Source organism: Panthera pardus, unplaced genomic scaffold (assembly GCF_024362965.1).
Source record: "Panthera pardus isolate Hobbes unplaced genomic scaffold, ASM2436296v1 HiC_scaffold_18, whole genome shotgun sequence".
In the NCBI taxonomy this organism is placed as follows: Eukaryota; Metazoa; Chordata; class Mammalia; order Carnivora; family Felidae; genus Panthera; species Panthera pardus.
The window spans coordinates 61614-77308 of NW_026526743.1; the positions used below are offsets into that span (position 1 = coordinate 61614).

General features: G+C 40.1%; 1 protein-coding gene and 1 pseudogene across 16 annotated transcripts; one reads left to right on the top strand and one right to left on the bottom strand.

The window, feature by feature from the left end:
- The first annotated feature begins 24 nt into the window (after positions 1 to 24).
- Positions 25 to 15210, top strand: ZNF283 (zinc finger protein 283). 16 transcript variants are annotated; one of them, XM_053905441.1, is made up of 6 exons: positions 30 to 250; positions 956 to 1010; positions 4345 to 4442; positions 5467 to 5554; positions 7370 to 7496; positions 13413 to 15210. In XM_053905441.1, the coding sequence occupies exons 4-6, from the start codon at positions 5546 to 5548 to the stop codon at positions 15077 to 15079; spliced, it is 1803 nt and encodes a 600-aa protein (XP_053761416.1). In that variant the 5' UTR covers positions 30 to 250; positions 956 to 1010; positions 4345 to 4442; positions 5467 to 5545; the 3' UTR covers positions 15080 to 15210. The 16 variants fall into 16 exon arrangements, with proteins under 16 accessions (XP_019289929.2, XP_053761409.1, XP_053761406.1 ...); XM_053905440.1 differs by having other exon boundaries at positions 959 to 1010; XM_053905443.1 differs by lacking the exons at positions 4345 to 4442; positions 7370 to 7496 and adding an exon at positions 6018 to 6164 and having other exon boundaries at positions 29 to 250; positions 959 to 1010.
- On the bottom strand, positions 9953 to 10110 carry LOC128778107 (U2 spliceosomal RNA; annotated as a pseudogene).
- Positions 15211 to 15695: the final 485 nt, after the last annotated feature.

Genomic DNA, 15695 nt, shown 5'->3' on the forward strand with positions numbered 1-15695 from the left:
TTCCCAAAAGTCTCCGGGCACAGGTCTTCTTCCGGGCGGGGTGAGGCTGCCCGCGGAGAGCTCTTTGGATGGCCCGGTTCTCGCCCTCCGGGGACTTGCCGTCTCTTATTTCCCATAAGCCTGTGGGTCCGTTTCCGGTGTCCTGAAGGTTCTCGGGCTCCGCGCAGTGAGTTGCTCGCGTCGGGGGAAGTAGTCAGCGCCGGGTCAGAAGCCGCAGCCAGTGTGGGGGTGACTTCGGGAAGCGCCCGAGGTGAGGAGGCCCGGTTAGCGGACTGGGTGTGTCGCGTTCGGAGCCTCCAGCCTGTGTGTGCGCTAGCGGCTGAGCAGGATGGTGCGTGGCAGGGCCGGGGTGTGCCTCCGTGATGGTGTATATGCGATTGGGAATGTGTGCCCGGGTGGATGGGGTGCGTGGCCTTGTGGTTTTGCTTTGGCTGTGTGCTCTGGGGTCCCTCTAGACTTTCTTTGGGCCTGCCAAAGTTAAATGCCCGCAAGAAAAGGGGTCCTACCCTAAGCCCTAGAGGGAACGTTTCACGCCAAGAAGGCATAGGGCTAGTCTTGGGATGGGAATCGTACATCCGGAAGTGGCCTCGTGACATGCTTCTAGGAAGACGTGATGGGGGAGGCCCCAGAGGTAAGGTTCGTAGAAGGGGCGCGCGTCTCGGAGCTCCTTGGGAGCCAGCTACATGTTTCAGAGCAGCCAGACCTTCGTGCCCAGCAGTTGCTGTCAACTCAGGGACAGGTTGCAACCTTCCTTCCTTTCAATTCCGTTGGGTTTTGTGTGGCTGAAGGTGAATACGGCTCTAGGCGGTGTTTCGGTTTTCCTTTTTTTTTTTTTTTTTTTTTTGTTTTAGTTAGGTCTGTGCTCCAAGAAATGCTGGTGTCTCATGAGTCTTTCGGTGTCCCCCTCCCGCACCCCCACCCCCACCCCCACTCCCACTGCTGCCGGGTTTCTAAGAAGGATCCTGAGGAGGAGGGAAGAATTGTTGCATATTTTGAAGTCAAGGATCAGGGTGAGTTTGTGTTTCTTTCTTATTCACACAGTTACTTTCGTTTTTAGATCATGAGAGTATTTGCTTTCTTGGCCTGAAATATCACTAGTAGTGACTATCCTGGGTTTTCCTCCTGATGAATGACCTACCCTGCTCATGCATCCCTCTTCTTAGTCGCCCCTTATTGACCTTACTCTCAATTAATAGCCAGCTATTCAAGTTTGAAAAAGTGACCAGATGCTCAAATGATCTAGTAGAGGAAATCTTAACCTGAGGTTTTGTCCCATTTATAATTGCCAGATGATCACAAATCTCTTGGATTTGAGACCAAATTTTTATAAATATTTGTAAATTTCTTCTTTTAGTGGGCAAAAATGTCTATAATTTCATGAGATTGTCGAATGTACGTGACCCAAAAAAGATCCAGCTCCATTGGTCCGGGATTAGGATTTAATAGCTGGGAAGGAGATTTTACAAGATTAGTGTCCAGTGATATGGAAACAGTGAAGTAAATTGCAGTTGTCTCCTGTAATGGAATAATGTGTACTTGATAAAAATTATGTTTATAAAGAATCAGAAGGAAAATGTAAGTAATAAAATATTAAGTAATAGTTATAAACAAAAGTCCACAAGAATATTGTGAGTTCTATATGAATCCCATTCAGTAAGAGTTATGGGAGACATTATTCTCAAAAAATTTTTTTAATGTTTATTTTATTTTTGAGACACAGAGCACGAGTGGGGGAGGGGCAGAGAGAGAGGGAGACACTGATTCCACAGCAGACTGCAGGCTCCGAGCTGACAGCACAGAGCCCTACACGGGGCTCGAACCCACAAACTGCGAGATCAGGACCTGAGCTGAAGTCGGATGCTTAACCAACTGAGCCACCCAGGTGCCCCTGAAAGACATTTTTCAAGGATTGTCTCCAAAATGTTTTAATTGACCACAGTGAACAGGTGGAGGGGTGTAGCCACACTTGTTGAGCATCTGTTCTGTACCAAATATTATTCTATTTATGTGCATATATTTCCTTTCTCAGACTTTGAAGGTGACTTAACGTAATTGGTGTGTTGGTTTCAGGGGAACCTTGATAGTGAAAGTGTCTCAGTGTAGGGGTCAGCTCCAGCTCCAGCACGTTCAACAGCTGGTCAGTGTACTTTGTTTCCGGCCCACTGATCTTCAGGGTTGGCTCTGTTTTTTGCAGTTTTCTTAATGACTGAAATATGCCCCTTCCCTATCATTCAGTTTTTTACATTTGGAAATATCTTTATATTTCTGGTTATGGAATTAATGCAGGTTTATTGCAAAAAAAATTCAACAATCCAGGGAACATAGAGAAGGAGTTAGAATTACATCCTCTAGAGGTAATCATTCTTTAAAAAAATTTTTTTAACGTTTTATTTATTTTTGAGAGAGAGACAGAGTGTAATCAAGGAAAGGACAGAGAGAGAGAGGGAGACACAGAATCCGAAGCAGGCTCCAGGCTCTGAGCTGTCAGCACAGAGCCCGATGCGGGGCTCAAACTCACAAACCGTAAGATCATGCCCTAGCCGATGTCGGACGCTTAACTGACTGAGCCACCCAGGCACCCCTAGAGTTAATCATTCTTAATATTTTGGTGCATTTCTGTTAAAAATTTTTTTTTCCTGTGAGCCTATGTGTCTGGTTTTGTTTCTGCTGAATAAGATAACAGTAATTGGTGATACAACTGAATTGAAGACTCTCTAGCTTTTATTTTGATGGAGAAGTCCAACCCACGTGTGGGTTTTGTTTTACTCTTGAATGTGCAGGAAGAAGAGAGAAGTGTTAGTGATTTCTTCTTTATTTAAAAACCTGAAGTATTCACAGCTTTTAGGAATGTAAACACCATTTAAAAGTTAATTACAAGAGCCTCAAAGACAGACTTTCAGAATTAGACTATTTTAAAGGTTATTTCCACAGAAAATAGTGATAATTTGCAGTGTCTTTGTTCTGTCTTATAAAAACCTATTTTACAAATAATATTTCCAAGGACAGATATTAATAACAGAAGGTAGAATAAGAAGGTTATAGTTATGGACATTTAATAAACCACCAATTTGCACAGAACAAGATCACACCTCTGGTTAATGTTCTCCTCTTGACATCTAATTGGGTTGTATTTTCTGAGCCAGCTTTATGATGTTGAGTCCTGTCTCTATCTGCAGCTTCTGGGAGTGGGGGATATCTCCTCTGTGTCTTTCTGAGAACCTGTTGTGCTTATGTTGTTATTTAGGAAGAATAGTGGGCTTAAGGCTGGACTGTGAAACTTTAGTTTACTTTGTAAGAAAACACACCTGAGAAGCATGGATTTTATTATGAAAATATGGAAAGGGTCATTAACTTTTCTTATTATAACAGAATAAGGGACAGTAATCTCCATTTTCAGTAATAATGGCTAAAACTTAGGTTAAGTAATTACCGTACACTAGTGTTTTTTTTTTGTTTCTTTTTTTAACATTTATTTATTTTTGAGATAGAGAGAGACAGAGCTCGAGTGGGGGAGGGACAAAGAAAGAAGGAGACACAGGATCCGAAGCAGGCTTCAGGCTCTGAGCTGTCAGCACAGAACCCGAGGTGGGGCTCAAACTCATGGACTGTGAGATCATGACCTGAGCTGAAGTCGGACGCTGTATTTATTACCTGAGCCACCTAGGCACCCCACTATTTTTTTTTTTTTTTTTTTTTTTTTTTTTTTTTTGTAATTTAAGAAATCTCTACACTCCACATGGGGCTCAGACTCACGGCCCTGAAATCAAGAGCCTTATGCTCCTCCGAACGAGCCAGCCAGATGCCCCTATCGTACACCAGTATTATATGTGGATTTTCTTACTTAATCTTCAGTGCAGCCCTCTGTAGCAGACAGTGTTCCTATCCTTCTCTTATTCTTTTATTGACGAGGAAATAGAAGTGTTGAGAAATTGGTCACTGTCGAGCCCAGATTCACATCCTCAAAGTCGACACCAGAGCCTTTATCTTAATTTCAGATGGACTTCCCACATTGTGTATCCTTTACAAACCTGCCTGTATCACCAAGGAATTGATTATGTGTGTCTTTCTTCAATTAATATGGTCTAATACCACCAAACTAATGAGGGCACAGCAGGCCACAGTTGAGCAAACCTTTTGCTTACTGTTAGGTAGTTTCTAATTCTTGGTTATCTCATAAATGATTTTTGGTTGAATATTCTTGTGTATACATCTGTACTTCTCTAGCTATTTAAGGACACGTTTCCATAAGGGAATTTTGGGTTAAAATTTGTCCCAAATCTAAGACCCTGAGATAGGACTTGGGTAGTGATACAGTAACTGAAAGACATGGTTGTTGCCTTTAAGACAAGGAAGACTAAATTTACATCGGAATGAAGTTAAGGCTGCCAGCAACAAAGGCCAAGAAACAACTCAGGTAACCTGTCTTGGAAACTCATAGGAAGGTAATTACAGGCAATGCTGTTGGGTCACGACTGGTTTTGCAGAGGCAAATAGAATTTGTCCTGCGTGTTGGATACCCTGTAGTTTGTATCCTACGAATGTTAGTTGCTAAGTGAGACCAGTAGGATCAGTTCAGCAATTATCAGGAAGTATCCTGTCTAAAAAGACAAGTTTAGATATAAAATCAACCCATGTGTCAGAAGACATGAAGAGAAGCAGGATTGAGATCTCATCAATATATCCATGACATTTCTTGGGGGAATTTCAGCCACTTTTTTTCTAGGCAAAACGGGAGTGTATGTAGAAATTATATGGTTAGTATAATGCATGGCCATGGCTACAACAGTTATGCAGAATACTTAAACAAAAAGAACATTATGACCACAATAAAAAGAAAACCCTTATTGTATATAGATGTATAACTTTCTAAACACTTTTTTTTCCTAAACACTTTTTTCATCTGTGGACATGTGATTGTCAGTCTTTTCTATATTGTTATACACATACAATTTATAAATATAATCATACTATACATCCTGCAAGCTGTATTTTCTATTGACAGTATATTTTGATTATTTTCCCCGACTTAGCTTAGTTTCTCGTATTCTGTTGCGTGTATGTTCTGAACGCGTTAAGAGGTCAGCTTTTTGGGCTCAGGCAGTTGTACATCCTGTCCACCCCTGTGTCTTGACCAACCTTCTTGAGCCCCGAGCCCATGAAAGATGTTCTCACTTGGACTGTGTTCCTCTTTGTCAGCTCGGAGAGGCAGAATGGTGGGAGGGAGATCTGGTCTGGGAAGGACCGGTGGTCCAGCCTCAGTCTCATATCAGCATCCCCAGTATCAGGCACTGCCAGAAACCTTCCTACTGAAGGACCTTCGGGTTTGAGGGGAGAGTTTAGATTTCAAAGATGGTGTGGGAGTGTGGGGGGTAGGAGGAGGAATGGCAGAGGTAGAAGTTTATATTAGCTTAAGTCAGGATGGGATCACTTCACATCTGGTCTAAAGCTTTTTTTTCCCCTCCCCAGCTCTGACTTTTCTGGATTCTGTGCTTCACCAATAGAGGAACCCCATGGATTATTAATTAGTTCTTGCAATTCTAGAACCATGACTGATGTAAGTTGGTTATTTCTCTCTCCTTGAAATACTGTGATTTTTAGGTCATATGAATCTTTTCCTTAATTATCCGAATGCTTTCTGCATAACAGAACCCCGCTCCTGAACCTGCCTCTCAGTTCCCCCTATTCCAGTAAAGGATAGGGCCAAGTAGCCCAGTGTCCTTCATATGTGCCTTTCCATTCAGTGTCGTCATGGTCATTGAACACATTCAACATCTGTGTGCTCGGTCTTCTATCAAGAACAGCGAAGGGATGCAATCTTTTGAGGGAAATACTTAAGCTTCTGTCAAAGAATAACTTGAAGAAATGTAGTTAACAGCACACTTTTACTTATATACAAGGAAAACCAGCAGTAGACTGCTATCATCTATTAAAACACCAACGATTTATTTACAAGGGAAGGAAAAACGGGAGAATGAAGACTGTAGACATTTTGAAAACAACAGTTATTCCTTTTTCAGGTTAAGGTGCTGATTGGCTGGCATCTAGGAAAGAAGCCAGTCAGGATACAATGCCCTTAGACAGCTGGATGGTCACCCAAGAGAACAATTTCAGTTGCTTGTGCCTTCTCTGGAAGAGCTTTGGTGTTTACCTAGGACATATCCATGGTAGGCTGTCTTGGGTGGTGCCCTTCGTTATCACTTCTGTCTTTGGTCCACTAGGGCTGTGCCATTTCCCTTATCAGAATTCCTTATTCCCATCTCAGGTCTGTGGTGTGATGAGTCAGTGATGAGGGTCCCATTTGGTCATACAGGCAAACTTGGAACTTCTTCATGGACCTGAGTCTCCCAGAGAGACAAGATTCTTGGGCTCAGCCTCAGTCTCTGTGAGGCTTTGCAAGGCTTTTTGGATTCAGGGGCTTGTGAGTGGGTCTTTCAGGGAAAGTGTGGTTCCCCAATCAATGAACACCAGTGTCAGAGTCCATTTGGTTATTGACCAGGATGCACAGATCTTGGTGACACCTGTGTCATATATGATGTGCTCTATTGGCAGTCTCCTGCTTGGGAATGAGGAGGGTGTCAGGTGAGGTGTGGTTGATGGTAACAAGGAAGAAGGTGACAGATTTCTAAATACTGGATGATAGTAGATTTCTAGAATTGAGACAGTCTTTAGAAGTTTTGTTCAACCTAAATGTATAAATATAATGGAGATATTAATTTCATATACCTATATGATGAACTGAATGCAGCTAATAAAAACATGTATTTGTAAGATGTGTAAGAAAAAAATGCTTACGTTGTAATCTAATGGAATGGTTTACTTGAGGCTTAATGATAATCTGTAATTTAATGGAAGTCATTTTTCTGAAATAGAGATTTTATAGTGCATTTGGGAAAAAAATTTTCTTATTTGTGTTTTCTGTTCCTTAAAGCCTGAAAGGGAAAAGATGGTGTAGCAGTTTACGTTTATAAAGAATTTACGAGACAGGCACATAGCAGGTTGTATGTATGTTTACATACTCATAAACAACCTCCCCCCCAACACCACTTTTATTTAATAGAAGAGAAACTGGGATTATTTTATATATTACCAGACAAGTCTAGGTAGCTTAGTTACCTATCTCACAATATCCAAGAAATTTTTCCTGCTGTAACAGGATTCTTCTAGAATGTGTAACACTCTGCTTTAGTTGTACTAATTTCTTTACTTTTCTCTACCTATATGTATCACAGGCCTCCAGCCTACTTGATTGTTACATTTTCCTCTTCTTGCGGTTTATCCTTCGTAATCCTTTTTCCCCCTCTTAGAAATATTTTCTTAAGTTCTTAAATTTCTTTAATTTCCCAAGTAATGTATGGGTTTTTGGTTTTAGGGCTTGGTGACTTTCAGGGATGTGGCCATCGACTTCTCTCAGGAGGAGTGGGAGTGCCTGGACCCTGCTCAGAGGGACTTGTACGTGGATGTGATGTTGGAGAACTATAGTAACTTGGTCTCATTGGGTAAGGTCATCTGCCTGAAATACTTGAGAATCTTCTCTGCAGCATTGGCTTTCCCTGTGGGAATTATAGGGCTGTCTTTGAAGAAACCAGGTCAATTTCTTCTCCCTGTTCTCAAAGGGACAACTTAATATTTGTTGGACTAGAAATGGGTTCAGCAAGCTCCTTGATCGTCCCATACCTTCACACCTTCCTCTGGCTTTTCCTGTAGTGGCCTCTCTTCTTTACAAGGAGCGGGATTTGCATTATGGGGCATTCAGTTCGTAACCATTGTTTCATACTGTGTTTAACTTGAACGTGTCTAACGATTATCTGTGTGCTTGCTCCTCAGAATGTGATTGTTAATGTTTGAGGAACCATAGGAAGACCAGAACAGAGTTAGTGAAGGAGAGGATACCAAGAAGTTAGTGAAGGAGATAGGCAGGGCCCAGACGGTAGGCGGTTTTGTTGGTTTGGGGGAGGAATGTGGATTGTTTTCTGAGTGATTAGAAGCCTTTATTTGGTTTACTGGGGTTTTAGCTTTTTTTTTTTTTTTTTTTTAAGGTCATTTATTTATTTTTGAAAGAGAGTATGTGAGCAAGCGGGGGAAGGGCAAAGAGAGGGAGGGGAGAGGGAGAATCTCAAGTAGGGGTTTGAGACGTGGGGCTTGATCTCACTGAATGGAAATCAAGAGTTGGATGCTCAACCAACTGAGCTACCCAGGTGCCCCGGGGTTAGGTTTTTTATTGTTAAATATTACACACATACCTAACATCAGCTGCTTCTACCAGCTTGTCTTTTTTTTTTTTTTTTCCCCCAAATTAATATTTAAATTCTAGTTAGTTAACTTATAGTGTCATAGTGGTTTCAGGAATAGAATTTAGTGATTCATCACTTACATATAGAAGTGAATGAATTAATGCATGAAGTATTAAAAAAAGAAATACAGTTGCCAGGTCCTACCCCAGACATGCAGAACAGGGTCTACGTTTACACAAGATCCCTGGGTGATTTTTATACACATCAAAGAAGCACTGCTCTTTGTTAGTTTTTGACCCACATGCAGAGAGTGCAGCTAGAAACAGGGTCCTGATGTACTCCGACTTTCAAAAGAGCCCCTTCACTTTATGTGGTGGAGGATTGAATAAACAATTCATTTCACACTAAGCGAACACATTCCTTTCAACATGTTGGAAGCTGAAAGTTGCGATCTGTGAACCTTGTAGTTTACAAAGTTAAACTCTACACCGAATTCAATCCTAAAAATGTCTCCTGAAACTTCTTTTCCTGTTAGCAAAATAACAATAGTAACTCTGACAATATTAACACTTAACACTGTGCTAACCATACGCCAGGCTGTTGTTTTCTCTTTTTTAAGTTTATTTATTTTGAGAGAGAGAGAGAGCACATGTGCATGTGAGAGCTCGGGAGGGACAGAGAGAGAGGGAGAGAATCCCAAGGAGGCTCCATGCTGTCAGTGCAGAGCCTGACGTGGGGCTCGATCCCACAAACTGTTGAGATCATGACCTGAGCCAAAATCAAGAGTCAGCTGCTTGACCGACTGAGCCACCCAGGCGCCCCAAACCAGGCTGTGTTCTAAGCAGAGCAAGTACATTAGCTTAATTAACTTTCACAACATCCCCATGAGGCAAGTATTGTTTTTATCCCCTTTTAATGGATGAGAATACAGAGACACATATAGCGTAAGTGACTTCCCGGGGTCACACAGCCGGTGGGAGAAGGTTGCAGCAATTGAGCCTGCAAGGAAGTCTGGCTCATGAGCCTATATTCTTGACCCTCGAATATGCATTTAAAAAATATCCTTTGTGGTGAAATGGGAAATATTCATTAAACTCTTCTGCTGTACACCCAAGTGTGGTACGCGCCTTGAGGAAAACCAGTTGTGCAGGTGTTTGAATTGTGAGTTAAACTGGCTGTTCTTTTCATGGGACACCACTTTGTTTTTGAAAGAATGCCTAACAGATGAACTATTATACTATTATTGAGACTTAGGTAGTTAGAAAAATGTTCTCACAAGGGAGCCCGCCACTTCAAAGACAAGTAACAGTATTTTTTGCCAGTGATAGAATTCAGACTTTGAAGTAAAACTTAGAATTGTGTGAAACTTACATCTACCATTTTGAGCTTTTACAACTTCCCAATACATAAACATTTTTCTGATGAGATAGAAGGTAATATTAACACGTGATTTTGTAAATATTATGTAATGAGATATGTGAACATTTCGAAGATCTGCATAACTCCACGAGCCACCATTTTTCACATGACCAGTGCACGATATTACAAAATTATGCCCGGATAAAAGATCATTCAAAGTGCGGTGGATTTTAAGGTAACTTAATATGAAAAGTTCATGGGTATATTTGCATATTTCACCTTGCAACTAACCTTTATGAAACTATCCCTTCTCAAGTTTTACTGTAGCATCAAATAGTAACATACCCACAGTATCAAAGAATAACAGTTGCATATACGTGGGAGGCTCGATTTCCTTCGTATACTTCAGTCACAATAGCATATTGCCATAGAGTGAATGCAGAAGCAGATATGAGAATCCGGTTGACTTCTGTTAAGCCATATATTACACTTGATCTTAGCCAAAAGGCCGAGAAGCGATGTTAAGCCATATATTGAAGAGAGTCACAAAAAATTAAGATAATACTTATTTTTTTGTTTTAGAAAATACAACTTTTATAAATTTATTGTATTGACAGAGAATGATTCGTTATTTTCAAGTGAATTAATATCTTTAATTTTTCCATTTTAATTTCTAATATGGTAAATATTGGAAAATCTAACTTGCACAACAAACAAAAGCTCTTTTGAGCCCTCAGTGATTTTTTTTTTAACATTCATTTATTTTTAAGTGTTTTTATTTTATTTTTTTGAGGTGGGGGGAGCAAATGTGTGAGGCAGAGGGGGAGAGAGAGAGAGAGAGAGAGAGAGAGAAAATCCCATGCAGGCTCTGCACTGTCAGTACGGTGCCAGAAGTGGGGCTCATTCTCACCTGATGCAGAACTCAAACTCACGAACTGTGAGATCATGACCTGAGTGGAAATCGGATGCTTAACCGACTGAGGCATTCAGGTGCCCCGGTTTTTTTTTTTAACATTTAAAAAGTAGTTAAATCTCTTTTCATTTACTAATATTGTTAAGCCTTCCTTACCAAGTCATTGTAATATAAGCTCTTGCATGGCAGTTCAGATTGGTTGAACTAAATTCAAGTTTACTGAACTATCTATTGATGCTAAGCTATACAAAAGTGCATTGCATTTAGTTTATATTTGGCCATCTCAAGGTAGTTGTAAGATTAGATTGGTCAGTTTAAATTCTGTGACTTCCTTTTGGATGTACACACAGTTCTTATACCCAAATGTTCATGGATACAAAGAAATAAAACATCGTTAAGTAAAGCAGCAATAGTTACTACAGTTTATCTATGACCAGTTAAACATCATTAAAATTACTTCCCACAGACATATCCCACAGTACTCCTCTACCCTTTAATAAGTCACCTAAGATGTCATAAAATCACCATTACACAAAAATACTAACCTTGTATATTTTGTATTGCAAATACACTTATGCATGAGCAAGCAAAGAATTCACCAATAATTAAGAGTATAAGGGGTTCTGAGACCAAGTTTGAGGACTACTGCACCAGATGATGAGTCTTTCACTATATGGGCTTTGTGAGGCCTCAGATGAATGCCTCTTTCCACTCAGTCTGGGTTGGTACTCCAAGTACCTTGTGGAGAGTCACTGTATGGGTGCACAAATTAATATTTAGTTACAGATTCATGGCTCCTTTACTTGCTAAACCATGAGCTACAAATTCCAGCTGCCTTAGCAGTCCTGAACTCAGACACCAGTATCCTTTGCCCAGTGAAACCACTGCTGTATATTTGGACTTCATTTTCCTGTACCTTATTTTGGAGGACGCAGCCAGGCAGAAAGGGTGAATATAAAGTTCTCCTAAGAATTGTCTCTAAAAGTTTTTCAGCCCTGTGTCTGGTACACTGTTTTTTAAATTTTTTTAAACGTTTATTTATTTTTGAGAGACAGAGCACGAGGAGGGGGAGGGGCAGAGAGAGAGGGAGACAGGGAATCTGAAGCAGGCTCCAGGCCCTGAGCTGTCAGCACAGAGCCCGACGTGGGGCTCGAACCCACGAACCGTGAGATCGTGACCCGAGCCGAAGTCAGTTGCTTAACCGACGGAGCCACCCAGGCGCCCCATCTAGTATACTGCTTTATAGCTTTAGAGCTGTTTGTAGTGTGAGAGTAAGTCTAATGCCAGATTTTTCTTCATGGCTGGGGCTGGAAATCTCTCATCTTCATTTTGAAGAATACTTTGTGCTTTATATAGAACTTTAGGTTGAAAGCTTTCTTTCTTTCAGCCATTAAAGATATCATTCCATTGTCTTGTAGCTTCCATTGTTACAGATGTGAAGTCAGCCTCAATTCTTATAGTTGTTCTCTAACTTTAATGTCCCCCCTTTGCCTCCTTTTATTATTTTTCCTTTATTTTCAGTTTTCAACTGTTTGATTATGGTGCTCCCAGTTGTTGCTTTTCTTTGTATTTATTCTCCTTGCAGTTTGCTAAAAAGTAGATTGCTTATTTATACATTTCATACATTTTAAGAATATGGCAATAATCTTTTCAAGTACTTATTTGGCTCCTTCTGGAACTGCTGTTGTCTGAAGTTGGATTGTTTAATATTGTTGCACAGGTCTGACTCTATTTTTTTCCCCCCATCCTTTTTCTCTTTGCATTTCAGTTTGGGTTTTTTAGTTGTAGAATTTTCCATTTTATAATTTTAGAGTTTGTGTTTCTTTGCTGAAATTTCCCATCTGTTCTCTATCTTTTCTTCCAGAATCTGTAAAATATAATTCAATGGCCTTGCCTGCTGATTCTAATATCTACGTCAGCTGTTCTTTGTCTCTTTTGTGTTTTTGGGGGGGGCTGGGGGTGTGATTTTAGGTCACACTGTCCCTGTTCCTCACCTACCGCATAAATTTTCATTGTGTGCCAGACATTTTGAAGAACAGTAAAGAATAGATCCCTGCCTGTTTCTCAAATCAGCTATTTAGGGGGAGGGGCTGATAACTCAGATCCCCCCAGGCTTAGAGCTGAGCTGGGACTGGGTCATAGCTTCATTAGTTTCAGTTTATTTCTGGTTTCAAATTAGATTGAAAAATTGTTCTTTGCTCTAAACTTCCTGCATGACCACTGATGTGCTTATCTCTCTGATTGTATCAGGATTTGAGCCAAGTGGAGGTTCTATTACAGTTCTGGTTGGTTTTGTTTCACATGTTTCACCTCCAGTAGAGCCTTGGAACTTAGTAGTTTTGTCTGCTTTTATCCCAACACCAATCCCTCAGAAAAATTCCTGTGGGGTATTATGTAGCTTAGTGTTTTGTTTTTTTAAGTGTAGCTGACATACAATATTAGTTTCCGGTGTGCTTGATTTTCTAGATTCCAGTTGATGATGCCAACCCGCCATAGTTGTGAAAAAGTTCAGCCGAACCACCCCTGTGCACATAAGGGCTTGCTGGATGGAAAGGCATTTTGTGTAAGGGGTCATCCACACAGGAAGATAAGGAACTTGTTAAAATGATCTTTGAGGAATCCTCCAGAAAACTGTCAGATCAGAACATTAAGAACATAAGAGCTGAAAAGTCAAAACTGAGATTGTTGTTCCAACGGGGTAGACACTTGATGCTTAGGAGTGAGCTCAGGAAGTCTTATAATCCAGTTCTTTTATGGGTATTCTTTCTTTCTTTCGTTTTTTTTTTTTTTTTTTTTTTTTTTTTTTTTATGGGTATTATTTCTAATTTGCCTTGTATTTCTATTGAGGGTTTTTTAAATTTTTTTCTGGTAAACGAAATAAAATATGTGGTTTTCTTGTTTTCTTTCAGATTTGGAGTCAACATATGCAACCAAAAATAAAATTTCAGAAAAAGACATTTTTGAAATACATTTTTCCCAATGGGAGAGGACGGAAAGAAGTAAAACTCTTGGCCTTGAGGCATTCATTTTCAAAAATAATTCTAAGTGCAAAAGCAAATTGGAGGGGCTACTGGGACATCAAGAGGCATACTTTAGTCAAATGATAATTAGCTATGAAAAAATGCCCACTTACAGAAAAAGCAAATCTTTTAGTGCACATCAAAGAATTCATAATAGAGAGAAACGCTATATTTGTAAGGAATGTGGGAAGGCTTGTAGTCATGGGTCAAAACTTGTTCAACATGAGAGAACTCATACGACTGAAAAACACTTTGAATGTAGTGAATGTGGGAAGGACTTTTTTAGTGCCTATCAACTTACTGTGCATCAGAGATTTCATACTGGTGAGAAACCCTACGAATGTAAGGAATGTGGGAAGACCTTTAGTTGGGGATCTAGTCTTGTTAAACATGAAAGAATCCATACTGGTGAGAAACCCTATGAATGTAAAGAATGTGGGAAGGCTTTCAGTCGTGGCTACCACCTCACTCAACATCAGAAAATTCATATTGGTGTGAAATCTTACAAATGTAAGGAATGTGGGAAGGCCTTTTTTTGGGGCTCAAGCCTTGCTAAACATGAGATAATTCATACAGGTGAGAAACCTTATAAATGTAAAGAATGTGGGAAGGCCTTCAGTCGTGGTTATCAACTTACTCAGCATCAGAAAATTCATACTGGCAAGAAGCCTTATGAATGTAAAGTATGTGGAAAGGCTTTTTGTTGGGGCTATCAACTTACTCGACATCAGGTATTTCATACTGGCAAGAAACCCTATGAATGTAAGGAATGTGGGAAGACCTTTAATTGTGGCTCAAGTCTTATTCAACATGAGAGAATCCATACTGGTGAGAAACCTTATGGATGTAAAGAATGTGGGAAGGCCTTCAGTCGTGGCTATCACCTCACTCAGCATCAGAAAATCCATACTGGTGAAAAACCTTTTGAATGTAAGGAATGTGGGAAGGCTTTTAGTTGGGGTTCAAGCCTTGTTAAACATGAGAGAATCCATACTGGTGAGAAGTCCTATGAATGTAAAGAATGTGAGAAGGCCTTTGGTAGTAGCTATCAACTTACTCGACATCAGATATTTCATACTGGTGAGAAGCCCTATGAATGTAAGGAATGTGGGAAGACCTTTAATTGCGGCTCAAGTCTTGTTCAACATGAGAGAATCCATACTGGCGAGAAACCTTATGAATGTAAAGAATGTGGGAAGGCTTTCAGTCGTGGCTATCACCTTACGCAACATCAGAAAATCCATACTGGTGAGAAACCTTTTAAGTGTAAGGAATGTGGGAAGGCCTTTAGTTGGGCTTCAAGCCTTGTTAAACATGAGAGAATCCATACTGGTGAGAAGTCCTATGAATGTAAGCAATGTGGGAAGGCCTTTGGTAGTGGCTATCAACTTACTGTTCATCAGAGATTTCATGCTGGTGAGAACCCTTATCAATGTAAGGAATTTGGGAAGACCTTTGTTAATGGCTCAAACCTTGTTCAACATGAGAGAACTCATAGTAATGATAAATCTTATGAATATAAAGAATGTGGGGAAGCCTTTATATGGACAACTTAAATGAGACAATTGATACTGATGAAACTTCATGATTGAAGAGATGTGAACACATTTTTTATGTGTACGAACAATACAAGGAGAATCTTACTCTTGGGAAAACTTATAAATGCAGCGAATGTGTAAAACCTTTACCTGTGTGTGGACAGTTTACTTGATATATCAGAAAATTCATACTAGTGAGAAATGCTTTGAATATAAGGAATATGAAAAGGCCTTTAGGATTTTGTACAATCTTATTGAACATCAATTTATACTGTTGTGAAACCATTCAAATGTAAGGAACGTGTGAAGATCTTTATTCTTGGCACAAAGTCTGGTAAACATTGGAGAATTCATACTCGTTAGAAACACTTTAAGGAATGTAGGAAGAACCTAATCGTAATTCAGTTTTTGCTCTGCACATTAGAGAACTCATACTGCTGTGAAATATTATGAATGTAAGGAATGTGGGGAGACTTAGAGATGTGATAAGTATCTCAGGGTACATCATAGACTTCATCCAACTGAGAAACCCGTTAAATTGGGATGTAGGAAGGCCCTTAGAGAAGTACTACTAAAACTTGTCTAGAGCCTACTGCCAGTCCACAAAATTGTTACCTGTCCATCATGAGATGAA